The sequence below is a fragment of the Amblyomma mixtum genome, chromosome 3 (genome assembly GCF_055824585.1).
Source record: "Amblyomma mixtum isolate Tamu chromosome 3, ASM5582458v1, whole genome shotgun sequence".
NCBI lineage: Eukaryota > Metazoa > Arthropoda > Arachnida > Ixodida > Ixodidae > Amblyomma > Amblyomma mixtum.
This window is the reverse complement of record NC_143014.1, coordinates 67,508,849-67,528,891: the sequence shown is the minus strand read 5'-3', so window position 1 is coordinate 67,528,891 and position 20,043 is coordinate 67,508,849. Positions and strand designations below refer to the sequence as shown.

At 49.1% G+C, this 20,043-nt stretch overlaps 2 protein-coding genes across 14 annotated transcripts in view; one reads left to right on the top strand and one right to left on the bottom strand.

Moving 5' to 3' along the window:
* LOC149350500 (mRNA (2'-O-methyladenosine-N(6)-)-methyltransferase-like) overlaps positions 1 to 20,043 on the top strand; it is a 106,727-nt gene that overhangs the window by 76,539 nt on the left and 10,145 nt on the right. For 11 of the 13 annotated variants that reach the window (XR_016290373.1, XM_089579543.1, XM_089579539.1 and 8 more), the window contains one exon: positions 8,376 to 8,450. Coding sequence is in view for 12 of the 13 variants with exons in the window: in XM_089579543.1 (XP_089435669.1) it covers positions 8,376 to 8,450 (75 nt within the window). In the remaining variant the exon portion in view is untranslated. Of the gene's footprint in view, positions 1 to 8,375; positions 8,451 to 8,789; positions 9,165 to 9,200; positions 18,611 to 20,043 lie in introns of those variants that run through there. The other 2 variants (XM_089579547.1, XM_089579546.1) reach the window with 2 other exon arrangements.
* Positions 645 to 2,233, bottom strand: LOC149350501 (uncharacterized). Its single transcript, XM_089583113.1, has 5 exons — positions 2,092 to 2,233; positions 1,680 to 1,923; positions 1,147 to 1,320; positions 996 to 1,088; positions 645 to 921 (listed from the first exon to the last, which is right to left on the bottom strand). The coding sequence occupies exons 1-5, from the start codon at positions 2,231 to 2,233 to the stop codon at positions 645 to 647; spliced, it is 930 nt and encodes a 309-aa protein (XP_089439239.1).

Sequence of the window (20,043 nt, the reverse complement as noted above, 5' to 3'; positions counted from 1 at the left end):
CATCATCCTACAGGGAATATGTGACGACAGGAACAAGTTCCTGAATGTGTTCATTGGCTTCACGGGATCAGTGCACGACGCCCGCATATTAAGGGAAAGCCCGTTTTTCGCACGGGCAGCCTTGGAATGTGGTGAAAGCTACATTCTCGGGGACAGTGCGTACCCCTTGATGCCTTGGTTAATGACACCGTTCAGGGATAATGAGGGCTCTTTTCCATTATGGAAAAGAAACTTTAATAGACGACACAGTCAACAAAGAGTGTCAATCGAAAACACTTTTGGGATGCTGAAGCAGCGATTCAGGAGGTTGTATCATGTGGATACCAAAAGTGTTGTGCAGAGCTGCTATGTTGTCATGGCCACATGCGTGCTGCATAACCTATGCAATGACGAGAGGGACTTCCTCCTGGAGACGACCTCATTGCCACAGGAAGAAGATGTGGGCAACGACGACTCTGAAGGGGACTTTGACTGCAGCCTGCCTGACTACAGCCGCTCTCTCAGAGAGTACATTGCCAAAGAGCAGTGCTAGATATCTTAAGCTCAGTGGCGGGTCATCATACGTGTTTTTCATAATATATTGCCCCATACATGAGCAATGTTTTCGAAATGAAAGTTGAGCATGCAGTGCTGTTGTAGAAACTTTATTGTTGACCTTGTTGCTTAGCCAATAAATCAGCCAGGCGGTCAAACCGAGCCATTCGTTCTTCATGCCGCTTGGCCTTGGCGTCTTCCCACCTCTTTCGAGCTTCAAACTGCTCAGCTCTCGCCTGCTCTTGTTTTTGCCTTGCCTCCCCAATTTTTTCTAATGCTTCTAGGAGGGGAGCAAGCTTAGAGCGGCTGTTGCGCTTCCTCTTTGGTGCTCGGTCACCCTCGGTTGGTGCTGGCAGGTGCTCAGGCAATTCATCTGTCGTGCTTCCCCTGTTTAAAATGTACACAAACAGATGCCACATCACTTCCAGGGTTTGCACAAACTATATGCAAGTCTTCCTCACCCTGGGTTTCCACTTGGGAGTATTGTTGCCCCAGGCTCCAACAGCAATGTGGGGTTCACGCTGTGCTGCTTCTCAAGCATGTCAGCCAGCTCTCTGTGTGATGCACAAATGATTAAGTCACTGAACAGGCCAAGAAACAATTGCAACTTACTGCTCGTATTCACAGCTGACACGATGGTGCCCAGATGAACCGTTATCCTTTTTTGACCGTTTATATGCCCGGTCCAGCGATTTCCATCTATTTTGGACTTGAGTGGCAGTCAGGTTGCAGCTGAACTCCTTGTTTACAAGTTCTGCAAGCTTCAGCCGCAAAAGTTTTCGCGTTCTAAAACAATAAGAGAGCATAGTTTAGAGCAAAACATGTAATTCAACTTTTTCACAGTAGCTCTTGCCATGTCCTGCATGCAAGGGCTGCATAGTGTTTCTTTAGTATTTTTATACTGCAAGTTCGCTGCTATCAGGTATTCTATAATCAGAATATTTGCATTTCGGCTGCCACACACTGCAAGCACTCAATGTATGGCGAAAAGTCGTGTACTAAGCTGCAAGGCATACACCGCGGGGTAATCTGGAGAACATTGCAGCAACATTGAGACTAGAAATCCGAGAAACTATGCCCAGTGCCACTGTAAGTACATTTCTCTCTTGCACAAACTGTTATTTTGAATATGAAGGATATCATACCTGAGGGCTCTAGTTTTTCCAACCAAGTCCTTCATCTCCGAGTATTTGGAGAGGAAAAACTTGGCTTTTCGGCTACCCCATAGTTCTGCGTCTTCAGCGGACGCTGCTTCACAAAGAGGGGCTAGCGGGAGCCTATCGTCATTTTCGGTGGCTGAAACTGGAGTCGGAGGCTGCGTCGGAGGCTGCGCTGGAGGGGCAACGTCGTCATCGCTGGCCGCGAACCGCAGCGTGAAACACTGCCCGTCTGCAAAGACAAAGACAAACATTTGAAGTGTCTAAGCAGCACACCATGACATTCCAGAATAACAAGCAGCACCTGAAACAAGCGACAATCGTAGTCTACACGTGCAAAACCACCCCTTCTGACAGGTAACCACGTGTTTATCGCCAGCATGCAGCTAGCTTCACTTACCTGATGCCTGGTATACATAACCATCCAAGTTCTCCATGGCTGAACCATCCTGGTTGCGAACTAAACGAACTTCCTTCTCAACACCTTGGAAGATGAGCTTCAGCGTCGTCTGCTCGGGGTTGGGTGGTATGTAGCACGCCATCTTGAAATTCTCTGACACCTCTCCTCAAGCTGGTAGCGGCGGCCGAGAAACAGTGCAGAACCAGGCCTGCACCTTGACAAAACGAGGAAAAAAGTGCAGAGGGCGCGCACGGCACCGGAAAAGCGAGGACGACGGTGCTGCATCCTCTGAACTGGTGCAGCTGGTGCTGCCAAATCGAAGAGACCTTTAATGTATGCTGCTGGGGAACACTTTTGATGCTTTTCCTACTGTGCTTCATTTTTTTCACCCTTGCAGCATTTTTAAAATTCATTTTTTTCTTTTTCAGTCTTGTAGAAATTTTAAATATATTGTCATAGCATTACTTTCACTGGGTCCGTAAGTTCATGCTTGAAATGAAGTTTGTTAACATTCTTTGAATTCTTTCCATTTTATCTCTTAAGACTGTTTTGGGGATATTGTTATTTATTTTTTGAAATGTCCACTCTAATGAGTGTTTTGAGGGGCCTCCATGTGCACTGTTGTGCGTTCTTAGTGGGTAAAAAACAAAGAAACTTGTTGTGCTTGAAAGACGCAGACAGATATTAAGTCGACAACATGTTCGCTAACTTGCAATTGATTTTTATTCATAGCAGGTACCTGCTCCCAAAGTGTGTAAAAATAAGTATTTGCAGAGAATAAAAATACAATTGAGCCCACTTATAATGGCTGCAATTATAACGAACGCTCGCTTTTAAAACCATTACCTCTTATTCATCACGTTTTTTGATTTCTTGTGGTCTGCTATTACCTCCCTTCGGCGTGAAATTTTCTGAGTCCGAGGAATTCAAGATGGTGGCCCCCATAGGAAATTGATATAGGTGATTGGTGGTTGATTAGTGCCATCATTAGTATATCGAATTGGTGATTGGTGATGTCACTGATTTTGTGACGTCATAATTAACTAGTCACATGAATGTGTTTAATTGCTTTTAACTCAGTAATTAATGAGGCATCATAAAACTAATGAGGTATTTGGAATCCTCTATATGAGTAGAACAGGTTAGACACCAAGATTAACTAATGATGTTAATATTTAGTTATGGTTACGCTTATATTTAATTGCTTATAATTAACTAACCGATAACGTCATGATCTAACTAATAGATATTCGTAACGGGCTCTATGAGTAGGACATGTTAGACACCATTATTGTCTAATTAGGTTAATATTTACTTATGGTTAGGCTTAACGTGGCAGCCATTTCGTTGGCACTTGGCAGCTCAAAATTTCATACCTCATAGCAACTGGGCACCTACCGCTTTCAGGTAAGGAAAAATGGCCCTCCAAAGAGTCGAAAAACTTTTTCAGCCCAGATTGGTCTAAAATATCCAACCTCAAAGCAGTAGGCGTCCGCTCACCGTAAGGTATGGAAAAGTGGCCTAATCACGGGGCAATAGTGGACTATAGATGGCGCTACCGAACAGCTAACACTCGTTACTTCAACGTCTTCCAGGCAGTTGCAGCATTTTTTTTACGAACAAGAGTGGTGCTACCATCAAATTATGCATTAGGGCGATGGGACTGGGTCTTGGATACAACGAACAACCATGGCGGCGTAACACTCCAAGAATTTTAACAGAGGTGGAAGAGCTTCTCCGGGCAATGTGACAACCATCCCCGAAAGGAGCGAGGGGACCCTGAAAAGTAATTAAAAAAAGGCAAGACATTGCCTACAAAATGGCACGGTTTTACCGTTGCTGCCGTCAAAAATGTATGCCTTCAAGGGCAACGCCTGCACTGGTGAAAGACATGGCAAGTTTTGCGTTGTCTGATTGTGCACAAGGTGGAAGCGTCCCTTTGTCGTCGGCAAACCTCGCACACTGCGATGCTTTGGGAGCTACGCTTTTTTACGCTGCAGGCTGAGCACAAAGGCCCAAATAGCACTCGACGTTTTGTTTTCATGCTAGGAGCATGCAACCAGGCATAAGTTCCAATGGAGTGATGGGTATTGCGCATCATTTACTCGCTTAGTGGCTTGTTGAGTTCGACCATGACATAGTGGATGAAATATGAGCTCCAACGCATGCTTGATGACTTTGAAACATACCATGTGTTGCCTTCTCTGGCTGCAGTAACAACGTTTTTCTTGCCACCAAAGGCCAAATGCAGGATCCAGCCACTGGACATGGGCGTCACTCACGCACTCAAGATGTCCTATCATTGGTGCATCATCCATTTCATGCTGATAACAATTCACACTCCAGATGTCGATGTTCTGATATCTTTGTTCGCTGCTGTAGAAATGATTAAGGTCATATGGATGGGACTGACTGTGGAGTGCATCAAGAATTGCTTCCATAAAGCATGTTTTATGAACCAAGGAACGGCTGAGAACACTGTTGAAAATTCGCTTGATAAGACGCCTATGGATTTGTATAAACGTGTCGTTGATACAGAGATAGCCGGACATGATTTCGCCTGAGATGACTTCGTTGGTGCGGATCATGACGCAGGAGTCACAAAGTCATACACTGACAAAGCTGTTCTACGCAAAGTGCGAGGGCTGCCTGACTTCCGAGAATGTGATGAAGATGACGAGAAGGTCAACGTGCCACCAGTTGCTGTGAATGCTTTAACCACGATTAGTTATATCCTGCTCTTAAAGTAGCTTAACTCTTGGCACTTAGGGCCTCGGCAAGAAACAAAGTATGACCGCTCTTGAAGGCTTGGAAACCACCATGGTATGGTCTCCTTTGAAGAAGCAGACGCGCGTAACAAACTTTTCAAAGAATTGCCAATTTCCTTGAACTTCACATTTCTGGCTGTAAAATGAGATGTCCACTTACTACGAACCTTGGATGCAATAAACGCAATCCACGTGACCGTCAGTTTCGTTATGCAATAAACGCAATCCACGTGACCGTCAGTTTCGTTATAAGTGGACTCGACTGTAGTTGAAAGTCGGCGCACTTGTTGTCTACTTCGTATCTGTCCATTTCTTTCAAGTGCTAGAGGTTTCATCGTGACGATCCAGCTCACCCGAATAGCCACCCTATGGTGGGTAGATTAGCTTGTTCAGTGTAACACTCTTCCTTTCTTTTGCATGAAGCAATTTTTTTGCTACAGTGAAGAGCTTCTGGTAAGCTGTTGTGCTAACATTTTCAGTTTGTATTAGGCTGTTGTAGTTCTGAATTCCTGAAACTGCACACAACGCATTTGCCAAGGCCGCTTTATAAACAAGTGAAATCATGCCTGTCGGTTTGGTTGCACCAGGAAATACATGCCTCGATTTCTGCTTGCCTGAGAGCATCAGTTTGTCAGCTGTGTAACAAGTTATCGACTAAAAGCATTTCATGTTGATTTGAGCAGTGTGAGCTGTACTGTTAGTGTTGCTTGCATATTTTTGCATTTTCAAGTATGGGGCATGTATTTGCTTTTCAGTCTTTTTCCGATGGTTTAAGTGCAAGTAGTTTGCATTTTCGATTCAGAAGATGTAACATTTGGTTGGAACATACGAACTTTGGGTTGTTTAAGAGAGTGTCGTGACCACCGGAGCTTTTTGAGTGGCAAAACCGGCTGCTCACTACACATTGAACTCACGCAGGTAGCAGCAACACAAAATGTGAAATCTCAAGCATAAAGAACGCTGCACAAGTTGTATTGAGCATACACGCATTAGTGCAACCTAGACTTAAATATGGCGGAGTTTCCTTTGCAGACTGCACGCGAATAGCTTCGTGGGTCTTGCTGCACGCAATTATAGCTGAACCGCACTAGGCAGCAGTGCATATCCTGGCCAGTGGGTGCTCAGGTTTTGCCAAAACTTGTTCGTAGAGATTGACACTAGAACAAAGCTACCTTCAATGATAGTTTATTCCATGATGAAAGGGTGCATTAATGTGTTACGAGACCAGCTCATATGCGAGCATGGTGCTATATATCTGACGCCTTAAATGTAGAGTTCACAGCTGGGAAGAGGACTGTATTGTAAAGGAATGTGCTGCTATGGTGACTGTTGAGGAGCAGTATTTTCCCTGAAAATTATTTTCTACTACATGTGACAAGCTTAGGAAACATGCAGTATGTACAGTCGCGAGCAAAAAATATTAGCACAGATCACTGGCGATTAGAATTCGTATATCTCACCACGCGGCGCTGCGGTACGCAGACCTGCTTATCGGGCCGTTTCCATGTTTTGCAGCCTAGGGGGGGACGGCAGGAAGTAAGCTTTATCAAGCGTGCACCCCTGGTCGTTGAAGTGCCAACCCTACGTGACTGCGCATGCGGCATTTATTTTGGCTCGGTTATCAAGCAAAGATGGCTTCTTTTTATTACTGATTTTTTTATGTCCGCGATGGTTTGTCAAAAGGAACTCGCGGGAACAATAGCTGATAGCGCTGCTTTTAGCCAGTAATTTTGCTCGTCCGTGGCAGTCCACTGAACCCCCCTAATACTGCAGAATGGGAACGGACCGGCACTCTCGTTATCAGCCTCTTCGGCACCCGCAGCGCCACGCGTTGTCATTCCGGCGCTCTGGTGTTCCGTCTCGTGTGCTAATCTTTTTTACCCGCGACTGTACAGTGCAGTTCACTTATAACGATATTGAAAAATCCAGAAAAAATGATCGTTATAGCTGATCATCGCTATATCTGGACTGCCATAAAAATGGCTGCCAAACATACCTTTGTAGCTCCTGACTCAAATTTTACACTTGCGCTGAAGAACAGTAATTGCAGAACGTACGATTTGAGAAACAACGCGTTTATTTGTCACGTTTAATAAGCACCTCAAGCGTTAGGTGCACTAAAGTAATTTGAGATGGGCACTTGTTTGCGTGGCAGTTGCAGTTTCACTACTGCAGTGTGCATTGCATCCAGCTGCTGTGCGTACACTGGCGGCAACCCTTTCGCGTGCATAAAGTCGATGAGTTATTCGATCTTACTTAGCGCACTTTGTGTAGTCATCAGTGTCGAAGATGGGCCAGTGTCAATTTCGTTGTCGCTGTCGCTACTGCCGTCGCACAACACCGCACTCTGCCGTGACGACACATTCTCGGTGATCACCTCATCGGTGACCTCCTCGCAGAACATAACAGCACTATCTGCGCTTAAGAACGCCTCCATGGACAGGCGGACAGCACTGGTCTGACTGCCTCAGCCCCTCTGCTTCTGCACTTGTTCTCGTACAGGCGTGCGAGGGGTGCCACCGCTTCGTTTTTTCCCCCCTCTCTTTCCCACCGTGCTCTTTTCGTAGCGCAGGCAATGCGGCCGACACGCGGAGCAACTGGCGCCGTCTTGCGGCACTTACGCCAACTCATGATGCTCGCTCTCCGTGGTTTTCGTGATCGGCACGCACGGGAAAAATGCTGGCAGGCACGGCGAACTCGTGTATCCGAAGTTTTCGCCCCATCTCGACATCGTTCAAGGGAACTTTGCACCGCGAATGTCACGCTCAGCATGGAAAATGATGTCCAGAAGGCAAAATTCTGATCGTTGTATCAGATATTCGGTCACGAACATGTCGTTATATGTGTTTTTTTTTGTTTTTTTCCATAGCCTCAATGCATGAGTTGATACTCTTAAGTCAACTTATTGTTATAACCGATGTATCGTTATATGTGGTATCATTATAAGTGGACTGCACTGTACTCATTCCAAACGTTTGTCATAGCACCTTAAAAAATAATAATAATTTTACTCCTATATTTCAAAGCACTCTGTGGCAGGTATGAATAGCCGTCTGATGAAACAAAAGCAGAATGTTGAAAAATGTACTTTGAAGTTTGGGTCACAGCTGCAAGCATTATGCATTCTAGCGTGTATGAGGTAGTGAATGGTTATCTTTCCCTGCTTGACATGGTGCCACTGCTTGTGCTTCGGAATTCTTCGAAATACACCTCTTATGTGGCTTCAAGTGGAGTGTGCTGAGAGACATTCTATGAAAGGAAAAGAGTTTTGGCATTCCGGTCTGCTTTTTGTATCTTTGGGCATTTTATGCTGTACCATTTTGCCTCTGTAAACCAATTGGCCTCTGCAAAGGTTTCTTATTGCTGCAAGTTGTTGTATTATTCTGAAAGAATGTCTAGTAAGTGGTGACACAGTGAGTGGTGGAATGGAAATTTGGGGAATATTAGTGCTTATATTTTGTTCACAATCACTTGTATGCAAGATTGATACATGAGAACAATACATTCTCATTACAGGTATAAGAGAGAACAGCTGCTAATTCCTGCATACGACCATGAGTACAGGCATGGATTTCAGCACATCATGCCAAGGTAACTTTTGGCCATTGATTTATTTCAGCAACTTTGACAGGAGTTTTGCTTTTCATTCAATAAGCAAAAACAGCAGCAGTGCTTTCAGTCATATTTGCTTTAGTGCGAACTGAAAGGAGGGCTGCAAATACTGAAACTTCAGCTGAAGCGGAAGTGTGGTTTCATTACTTCAACACCATCAGATGGTGCAAAATACTAAAGAAAAATGTTTTAGTAGTTCCAGAGCTGAATCGACCACCTAGTATTGAAAAATACTCTTGGCATGTATAGAGCAAACATAAAGGCAACTTATCCAAAACTTGCTTACCCTCTTTTTTTTTTCTTTCTTTCTTTTTTCAGAGAAATGCATGTTAGATCAGTTACTGCAATTAAGGGCAAACGCATTGGAACCGAACATCACTCCAGAAATCGGATTTTGTCATTTCATTTTTGTGATCTTGCAACTTTCCGCGCCTACCGAGAACTCCAATTGAAAAATACTGCCTAATTTTGCCAAAATATACAGATGACATTTTATATGTCATCTGTGTAAGATGACATATGTAGTAAAACCTCATTAAGACATACTCGCTTAAGCGGCAGCTCCAGTTAGGGCATAGTCGCATAAAATCCCCTCCTCAGCTTCTATTAAACTTCGTATATTTGGTGCCCGCTTACAACTTAGTGGTTTATCGCAAATGTCTCAGTTATCACGTATGAGGCTGAATGGGTCATTCTTAAAGCAGCCGTGGACTACGCTGCGCATTACAGAAACTTCACTGGTGAACGCGGAGATCATGGCAACATGGCGTAGAACGCGACAAGCACACTTGCAGCTGCTGGCACACCTGGAAAGAGAGCAGGAGTACGCTGGTATTGCTGGCAACACTCAAAGCGGACGCGAGCGAGATGCTGGCTGCTTCGAGTGTTGGCTGCTGTTCACAAAAGCTCATTAATGGGAGATGTCTTGAGCGTATGTCTCGAGCGTGTTCTGATAGTGACATTGTTGCCTCTATCACTGGCAAAATGTCCAGTGCAAGTGACATCAATGTGGAAGCTGAAGACAGCCCGGGCTTTACTGTTGGAGAAACTGCATGCGCGAAACTTTCTTCACCTGTTGCTCAAAAACAGCGCCTAATAGAGCAGTTCGAACCCCATTTACATGCCTTCAAGGCTACATTATTAGCGGTGAGTCCATCTCGACGTCAGACATAAATCACTGATTTCAGTGGTCCTATGTAAAATTTTTTGCCTGTGCCTTCTTTCAATCAGTGCCTTTCAATCAGTGCCTTGAGTATCATGGTTCGCTATAGTGGAGATATTTAAAATGTTTCCGGTTAGGACGTAGGGGCGCTTTGCATGTGGTTACAGTTGCCGACGGATTTTTCAAACTCGGCGGGACCCGAAAAATGGTCCAAATAATCAAACATTCTGAAAAATCCATGAACTTAAAAAAAAATAACTTTTCTGCGAAAAACTGGCTTTTCAAAATCGCGAAAATCGCCGCTCCCCTTGTTCTGCCTACAAGTGATAATATTAGACTGTATCTGAGCCATAGTCATGCTTTCGTCATGTCCGCACCCTATCACATCACAATACCAGACAGTGTGATGTGGCCACAAGTTATGCCGCAAATGAATGCACTCGCTGCACGAAGCAAGAACAGTCAGTTTGCATGGGCAATGACACTCACGAAGACCAAGAGGTAACCCATGGGTAACCCACGGGTAACCCCCGGAATGAGTGCCCCCAAATGTGGTCCCCCCTCCTCTCCTCTACCGCATTTGCTGCTCCACACCGCGGGGGGTGTCGTCCAAACCTCAGTGGACACTGCAGCTGTCCTGCTGTCCCACTGTACCGTTTTCAGTGCGATCACTCGCCTTTGTAGGCCATCTCAATGGCTATGGAGAGCATCCCATTATCTTGAATGGTAATGATGGAGAACAAATAGCCAAGCCTATCCAAGCCAGTTCGATTCACTCCGTCAGCGCATGCTGATTGTGTTTAAATCCAAGATGGCGCCTTTCACAGTGGCAAGAAACCGGTTAGTTGTGACAGCATTGCCCGCTGACGTCTGTATTAGGCCGAAACAAAAAACTTTTGGTTGAAAAACGATCTCCACACTATTGTTGGCATCTCTTTTAGTCCAAAATATTGGTCATGAAAATGTACACATTCCTATGAGGTGCGCGACGGTTCCTCAGCGATGTCCGAAATATTGCGAAAGTCCGAATTATTGGAGTCCAAAAAATCAGTTGGCTACTGTATTCCGTGGTCTCGTGAGGTATGTTCCATGGTCCCGTGAGGTACGCATTAACAAGGTGTCACTGTACTATGGCTTCAGATATACTCATCTTTGAGAACCTGGATATCACGAAATGTTGCATGAAAAGAGCATAAACAAAGGTGCCTCCATGCTGAAACATAGTCCAGTAAGCTGGGAGTTAACTTCATTAGCGAGACACTCGAATTACGAGAATAGTTGGACAAAATAGTAAATACGTATTGAGCAAATGAATTTTCTAATGACCTCACTGCTTGCATCCCTCTGCACCTTGCCAGTGAGTCGGCTGGCCTACCATTGTGTCATTTGCGTGCTGCTAAAGGAAAGCACGCTGAGGCATGCTCTCATGCTTTTTGGCAAACTATTAAGAACAGGCCTCTCACACGTCTTCTCAGGAAAAGTAAAGAACAATGCATACCTGTACAGTGCACCCAGCCCATCTCGCCATTTCGAACAGGCTATGCAAAGTTAGTAAAGACTAGCATACATTGCTCAATGAACAAAAGTCCTGTTGAAATTAGATAACTCGAATAAAAATTGCAAAATAAAATTGTCTTGGTTGTATTCTAAAAAAAAAAAATTCACATGCAATTTGAACTTCCTTGCTTTTTCACCATCCTGGGCCAGTTTTTGTTATGGCATACTGATTTATTTGATAAGGCTGATAAAGGCCTTGACCTTCGGCCCTGGGCAACCGACCGCTGGCCCTGAGGTTCCGGGGGTGACTCTTCATCAGACCATCTCATCCATCGTGGTGGCAAGCCTTTCTACTTCTTCTATCCTTTCTGACCATCCTCACCGTCAGCTGATGCTTCAGAAATTACGCAATTGATCGGGACGATCGCTCGGTGGCCCCGGGTACTGTTATGAAGTAGATGACGAAGAAGCGGGCTGTGGCACGGGACGGAGCGCTCGCGCTAGGCCCGCAGCCATTAAAATCGTATTTCATCGGTCATCATGTCGTTCGGTTCCTTGGCTTGCCACCACGTGTCAATATACTGTATAGTGCCACCTATACTACAACACCCCTACTCTCACCCCTCGCTGGCAAAAAAAAAAAAAAAAAACGAATCCAAAAATGAAACCTCCTCCCACTCCGCCCCCCGTTGTGTAGGTCCCCGCAAGATGGCATGAAGGCATGTGTGCAGCTGAAAGCAATTAACATGGAATGATACAATCGTGAACTCAGCAGTTAGAGGCAAATGAAGATAAAGGCACACCCTCGTGTGCGGCCTGGCTGACTAGCGGCAAACCAAACAGCAAATGGTTTGGTAACTTCTGATTCCAGCGCATGCTGGAGGTTACCAGAAGTTTACCCTCGCAACTGTTCATTCGGTGAAGAAGCCACCAGTGCAGGCGAGCTGGGTAAACTGCAAGCAGTTCAACGCCTCGCCACCCACACATTTCACAGTCGTTCACGGCAGCGCAGCTGTACCAACCTTTCCAAGTCCAAGTACCAACCTTTCCATATATATATATTGCTGCATATGCTGCATACGCATTAGTAATAGCTGCCTTCCAAACCACGCAGTTGAAAACCAAGTCAACAAATGGATTCTCACATAACATGGTGTCACTTAACCTCAAACCTGGACGCTGCAGTGCTCAGTGGTTATGGCGCTTGGCTGCTGACCCGAAAGACGTGGGTTCGATCCCGGCCGTGGCGGTCGAATTTCGATGGAGGCGAAATTCTTGAGGCCCGTGTACTGTGCGATGTCAGTGCACGTTAAAGAACCCCAGGTGGTCGAAATTTCCGGAGCCCTTCACTACGGCGTCTCTCATAGCCGGAGTCGCTTTGGGACGTTAAACCCCACAAACCACAAACCGAAGTGTTTTGGAGAATGATGACGACGTTGTGGTGCGCTCTTGTGATATTTTGTGAGTGGTTGGGCAGTCTCAGGCATGCTGTCCTTGGTCTCACTGAATACATATGCCATCACATAACATTTGGTGGAAGTTGTGAAATCCGATCTGGGGCCCCAAGCTGGATCTCCGCAGTGGCCGACACCTCGCCACCATTACCCTGTCTACTGAACCTGCCCCATCCCATCCAGCAACACAGCCCATCGTCCTGGCTCACCCCTGTGAACCAGGTTCATTCTGCGGGCCCAACGACGTTGATGTGTACGACTGGCTCGCCCTTTATGAACAAGTCAGCGCCCATAACAGGTGGGATGCGATGCTGATGCTCGCAAATGTGATATTTATCTGACCGGCACCACGAGAGTGTGGTTTGAAACACACGAAGATGACTTGGCATCGTGGGATGTTTGTCGGCAGAAACTCCGCGACCGTTTCGGCAAACCTATCGGCCATCAACTCGCCGCCAAAAAGGCTCTCGCGTCGCGCGCCCAAACGTCTTCTGAGCCTTACATTGCTTACATTTAGGATGTCCTGGCCTTGTGCCGTAAGGTGGACAAAGACATGTCCAAGGCAGATATGGTTGGCCACATCCTAAAAGGTATTGCCGACGATGCCTTTAATCTCCTGCTATGCAAGGACTGCTCTGCAGTCGCTTCTGTTCTGGAGGTGTGTCGGCGCTTCGAACAGGCCAAACACAGGCGCATTTCCCACCGTTTTGACCAGCTGCCGAACACCGCTGCCAGCTCCTCATGTGATGATCTGCCAACCCTTGCGACAGCCTTCAGACCTGGCTAACTTGACCCGCATCGTGCGCCGCAAAATGGAGGCGCTGACGCCCACTCTCTCCACCTTGCAACTGCTGGACAACACTGTGGCACTCATCCAGGCAGTAGTTCACCAGGAGGTTGCGAACATGGCCATACCTTCTGCTTGTGTTGTGGACAAAGTTAATGCCAGCCCACATCCTCTAGTGATCGCAGAGGCCTTTTCTACTACCAGCTTCTCGCATCTGTACTGGTACCACAACCCTGACGAATGGCGCACCCCTGATGATCGCCCTATCTGTTTTATGTGCTCGCGTGTCGGACACATCTCCCAGCACTGCCGCAGCCGTTGGTCTCCGCCACGCCGTTCCTTCTCCTTCATTGATCGCAGCAGCTACTACGCCCCGCATAGTTTCTCACCACGTCCAGACCCACTCCATGATGAAGCTGCTCCACCAGCTCGTGGGTTCAGTCGTTCACCATCCCTGCAAGGTCGCCGATCCCGTTCTCCTCTCGCCCACTGCAGCTTATTGCTGTCCAACTCCCACCACTTCTCGGAAAACTATGTGATGCAGCCCCCGGAGGTGACGCTGCATCATTGACCCGGCCTGAAAAATCCTCTTTTGACCCTCGCTCCCCACAGTAATCTTCTGAATGTTCTTGTGGATGGTGTCCCTGTCACTGCCGTCATTGATATCGGCACCCACGTGTCTGTTTTGAGCTCTTCTCTGCGCTGCCGCCACGCCCACCGTTTGCACTGCCGATGGCAGCACTGCTGCCGTGACTAGAATGTGCACTGCGCGATTCAGCAGTGCCGGTTGTCATGTTTCTGTGCTGTTTACCGTCCTGACCAGCTGCCCTCGGGACGTGCTCGACTTTTAACTGCCCATTCAACCCTTATTGACTGTTCCTCTGGCCTTCTCCAATTGGACCTGCCTCGCTGCTATGACCACTCCACCTGCTCCTCTCGCCTTCACTCAATGGAGTTCTCTCGCCTGGAGCCTCAAGCAGCCGTCTACATTCCTATGTAGCCTTCTCCACCCGTCCCGGATGGAGACTACATCGCTTGCCCTATGACCGCTATGATTCTGCAGCGCAACGTCGTCTTTCCCAACACCGTTGTCCATATCACCCAGAATTGCACCTCCCTCCCTGTCCTCAACTTCAGCCTGTCTCCTCAAGTTCTCCCCGCCGGCATTTCACCTGTCCCCATTGACTGATTCCACAGTTTTTGTCCTAACTCCTGCCCCACCATCTGATGTTTCCAATGCTCTTGCTTCACCACCCTCCTGTGAGGATCCTATTTCCAGGATGATTGCAGACGGTCTGTGCCCTGAGGACTCCATGGCCCTTCATAACCTCTTGCCTTTCTGCAGTGACATTTTCAATTTTGGTGACCGTCCCTTGGGTCAAACCTCTGTTGTCGCTGTTGTGAACGTGAATTTCCAACACCGGGACACTCCCAAGGATGGCGTCCAGGCCTGCGTCTCTCCGAGCCTGCGCGTCGTCTTCATGGAGCGTGTTGCGCGTTCAGGCCGGACAGCTACCGGGACGCTACCAAGGATGGCGTCCAGGCCTGCGTCTCTCCAAGCCTGCGCGTCGTCGTCGTGAAGTGCGTTGTGCGTTCGGGCCGGACAGCTACCGAGATGCTACCAAGGATGGCGTTCAAGCCTGCCAGGCCAATCAGCCACCAGGACGCTCCTGATTGGATGAAAAGGGGCAGGAGTCTGTGCTGACTCTATTTAAGGGCTCCCGTCTCCTTTGTTCATGTCATTTTCCTGTTGTGATACATCTCGTCATGTAGCGTGTTTTCTGCTGCTGCTTGTAAATATGTGAATGTATACATCTTTTTCATGCTGCTCCTAATCAATCCCCCGTCTCGTCATTGCTCCTGCCGGTCGGTGACAGCGGACCTGCGTCCCGACGACAACTGAGGACCCGCGTCTCAACATCGCCCACCGGATTGACACCGGAGATGCTTGCCCTATTCACACACGGCCCTGTAGGGTCTCTCTCTCTCTGTGAGTGCCATGTCATCTAGACTGAGATGGACAAAATGTTGGCACGGAACATTATCGAGCCTTCGAATAGTCCATGAGCGTCGCCTATCGTCCTTGTCAAAAAGAAAGATCAAGCCTGGAGGTTTTGTGTCGATTACCACCATCTGAATACCATCACAAAGAAAAACGTCTACCCCCTTCCCCGCATTGATGACGCTCTCAACTGCTTGCATGGCACCAGCTACTTTTCCTCCATCAATCTCCGTTCTGGATACTGGCAGATAGCCTTTGATGAACAGGACCGTGAGAAAACTGCCTTTGTCACACCAGACAGCTTGTATCAATTCAAAGTATCAAAGTATTCAAAGTATCAATTCAAATTTTGGACTCTGCAATGCCCATGCGACCTTCGAGCACATGATGGACTCGCTCCTGCGCGGCTTCAAGTGGACAACGTGCCTCTGCTACTTTGATGATGTGATCGTTTTTTCGTCTACATTCCCAAGCCACCTACACCGCCTTTCTTCGATCCTTACTGTCTTTTGCCGTGCCAGTCTTCAGCTGAACTCGAAGAAATGTACCTTCGGCCGCCATCAGCTCAAGGTCCTCGGTCACTTGATCAATTCTACCGGGGTCCAACCCGACCCTGATAAAGTTCATGCCGTGAGCTCGTTCCCTACTCCGCATTCCTCTAGCAATGTCCGCAGCTTCCTCAGGCTCTGCTCATGTTTCCGCCAGTTCATCCCGAACTTTGCTGAAATTGCTCGCCCTCTTACCACGCTCCTCAAGAAGGACGTCCCGTTCTCTTGAGGGCCGTACCAAACAGCCGCCTTCAGAGCACTTATCTGTGCCCTCACCTCTCCTCCTGTCTTGGCTCATTTTGATCCTTCGGCACCTACGGAACTTCAGACAGACGCAAGCGGCCATGGCATTGGTGCCATACTTGCTCAGCCGCACCACGATCAGATTCGCGTGATTGTGTATGCTAGCCGCCTCCTTTCCCCGCCAGAGCGTAACTATTCTGTAACCGAGCGGGAATGCCTCGCCCTCATTTGGGCAATTACCAAATTCCGCCCTTACTTGTTCGGCCACCTTTCTCTGTTATAACGGACCATCACGCCTTGTGCTGACTATCTTCACTCAAGGACCCTGCTGGCCGGCTTGGGCACTGGGCGCTTCACCTTCAAGAATATACATTTTCTGTTGTCCATGAGTCTGGCTGCTGGCACCAAGACGCAGATTGCTTGTCCCGTTACCCTGTCGACCCGCCTTCCTCAAGCGGATGTGAGCATGACGCCTGCGTTTTGTCCATATCAGACTTTTGCAACATTGCTCAAGAACAGCGCTTAGATTCCTCACTACACTCCCTCATCAACCGCCTCGCTGCCAACCGCTCTGATGCTTCCCTCACCACATTCGTGTTCCATGAGAACATCCTCTACCGGCGCAATATATGGCATGACGGTGCTGAGCTCTTGCTTGTGGTTCCTGAACACCTGCGTTCCAGCGTCCTTCAGCACTCCATGATGCTCCCACGGCAGGTCATCTTGGCGTATCTCGCACGTCTGACAGCGTGCGCCACCGCTTCTTTTGGCCAGGTCTCTACCACTCTGTCCAGCGCTATGTAGCCGCTTGCGAGCTCTTCCAACCCTGGAAGAAGCCCTCAGTTCTCCCTCCCCGCCGCCTTCAGCCGATTGCCATCCCGATAGATCCATTTTCCCGTGTCGACCTCGACCTTGTCGGCCCTTTTCCAGTGTCTGCTGTGGGGAACAAATAAATCGCCGTCGCGACAGACTACTCGATGCTCTACGCTATCACAAACGATCCCAACCAGCTGCGCCACTGATGTCGCTGACTTCCTCTTGCACGACGTCCTCCTTCATCATGGTGCTCCCCGTCACCTGCCCACAGATCGCGGCCGCTGCTTTCTATCCCAAGTGGTCACTGAACTTCCCAGCTCGTGCTCCGTCCGTCATAATTTCACCACGGCCTATCACCCACAGACAAATGGCTTGACTGAACATCTGAACCGTGCCTTGACTGACATGACTTCCATGTACATCTCCGACCATCACTGTGACTGGAATATTAGCCTGCCATTTGTAAATGGCTTGACTGAACATCTGAACCGTGCCTTGACTGACATGACTTCCATGTACATCTCCGACCATCACTGTGACTGGAATATTAGCCTGCCATTTGTGACCTTCACATATAATTCCACGCGTCACGGTACAGCAGGTTACTCTCCTTTTTATCTTCTGTTTGGCCACGATCCTCTGCTGCCCTTCAACAGTGTACTGCCCGCCACTGCCTTCACGACTACTTATGCTCGGGACGCCATCACCCGCGCCGATGCCGCCCATATTGTAGCTCGCCAAAGGTTGTCTGCGTCCCAAGACTTGCAGAAGCGCCGTCATGACTGTCACCATTGCGCCCTCACCTACCCTCCGGGTTCCCTTGTCTTGCTCTGGTCCCGTCCTGCCATGTGGGCCTGTGTGAAAAACTTCTCCATCCACAGTCCCCGCCCGCTCCACCCCACACCAACGCTGTCCATGTCTCCCGCCTCAAGCCTTACTTCTCGCACTCTGCCTTGCCCGTCTAGTATGCACCAGGACTGTGCTTTTGCCGCGGGGGGGTAGTGCTGTTTTGGAGAACAACAACGACTTTGTGGTGCGCTCTTGTGATATTTTGTGAGCGGTTGGGCAGTCTCAGGCCTTCGGCCTCTGGCCTCGCTGAATGCATTTGCCATCACGTAATAATATATGTATAAGAAGTGGATGAAGATCGGATGGATCCTGTAGAACATAAACGTAATTGAGTTGACACACAGTGGAAAAACAACTGAACAACTGTCTTTATTCTAACATTTCGACCAGGGTCTGGCCTTCGTCAGACTCTGACCAGACCCTGGTTGCAACGTTAGAATAAAGACATTGCTTTTCCAGCGTGCGTCAACTGTCACACACACACACCTATATATATATATACATATTGTCACGACCAGAGGAGCCGTGAAGGTAGACGTCGAGAAGAACCCAAGACCGGGAGCCCTTTTTTTAATTATTGAGCCAGCTTCCACGACACAGACCAGAACAGCGCGCCACGAGAGCCCCCTGCCGCTTCGTCGTCGTCTTCGACTCCTGAGGACGACTCGACACGCCCGCCTCTTGTGACCACCCCTGTCCATCGTGCCAGCCGGAGGATCCGAGGCTTGTCCCCCGAGGCCCTCCCTTTTGTCGGTGAGCCCTCGACTACCCCTACACTCATGGCGACGCCAATACCCGCCCTGCCTCCGACTGTTCCTGCAGCCAGCCCTACCTATCTCACTCTTCAGACCCCACGAACGCCTAAGCCCTTTCACGGTGACCTGTTTGAAGATGCAGAAGATTGGTTGGCGCACTACGAACGGGTTGCGACCTTCAACTGCTGGGACGCCGCTACAAAGCTGCGTAACGTGTACTTTAGCCTTGAGGACTCTGCACGTACCTGGTTCGAAAACCGTGAGGCTACTTTCTCGACGTGGCAGGACTTTCGACGTCAGCTCCTGAGTACGTACGCCAACAGCGACCGCCGGGAGAGCGCGGAGCGTACCCTGTCCTCTAGAATTCAGCTCCCCAATGAGGGTGTTGCCATGTACGTCGAGGATGTGACGCGTCTTTGCCATCGCGCCGATCCGGCCATGCCTGAAGAAAAAAAGCTGCGGCACCTCATGCGCGGCGTGAAAGACCAGCTCTTTTCCGGCCTCGTGCGGAACCCGCCCAACACCGTCGCGGAGTTTCTGGCCGAGGCCGTCCACATGGAGAAATTGCTGCAGCAGAGATCGCAACAGTACGCCCGGCAACTGCGTCCGTCGTCGACACTGTCAACGTTGGACCGATTCGACCATGATCCCAGGACGAATCCGGACTCCCTTCGCGAACTCATCCGTTCAGTGGTCCGCGAGGAGCTGCAGCACCTTCAAGGAACCTTTGCCCCTCGCGTCGATTCTGTCACCAGCGTCATCCGCGAGGAAGTCCGGCAGGCCCTCAGAGCACCAGACGCTGCAGTTGTGCCGGCGCCGCAACCGACTCCATACGATCCCGCGCCGTACCCGACTCCGGTCCAGCCAGTCACGTACGCGGACGTCGTGCGCCGCACGGCCCCATCTCCTGGGCCTTTGCCTTACACCGCACCATTGGTCGCGGTGCACTCTGCTCAGCCTACTCCTTACTGGGCGGATCGGCGCCAGGCACCGCGGAAGACTGACCTCTGGCGCACTCCGGATCAACGCCCGCTCTGCTACCACTGTGGTGAGGCCGGCCATCTCTACCGGCGGTGCCCCTATCGCGAAATGGGACTACGCGGTTTTTCTGTCGACAGCCCCCGTCCACGCCCTGGAGAGCGCCCTCAAGACATCGCCGAGTATGTCACCCGCCAGCGTAGTTCACCGTCTCCTCCGCGCCGCGAGTCGCGATCGCCCTCTCCACGCCGGTCTTCGCCCTCTGGGTCCCGTTTCGCCTCAGGACAACGTGGTTCCTCGAGTCCTCGTCGGGAAAACTAGCTCCGGCGAGGCGAGGCCGCCGAACGCCGTTCCGACGCAAAGCTTCCACCGCCGCAGCAACTTAATCGCCCCGACGTCGGATGCCGCAACGCTGCGCAGTTTTCCCCGACGCGCCTTTCGACTCGCCGCGATGCCCTAACCCCAATCGCCGACCCGCTTC

What these genes read in the sequence shown, in the direction of transcription:
- LOC149350501 (XM_089583113.1), bottom strand. Translation starts at nt 2,233, where the DNA reads ATGGCGTGCTACATACCACCCAACCCCGAGCAGACGACGCTGAAGCTC. An exon ending in GTCAGCTGTGAATACGAGCA is followed by an intron (nt 1,089 to 1,146) that starts GTAAGTTGCAAT and finishes TGCATCACACAG; the next exon opens with AGAGCTGGCTGACATGCTTG. An exon ending in CTCCCAAGTGGAAACCCAGG is followed by an intron (nt 922 to 995) that starts GTGAGGAAGACT and finishes CATTTTAAACAG; the next exon opens with GGGAAGCACGACAGATGAAT.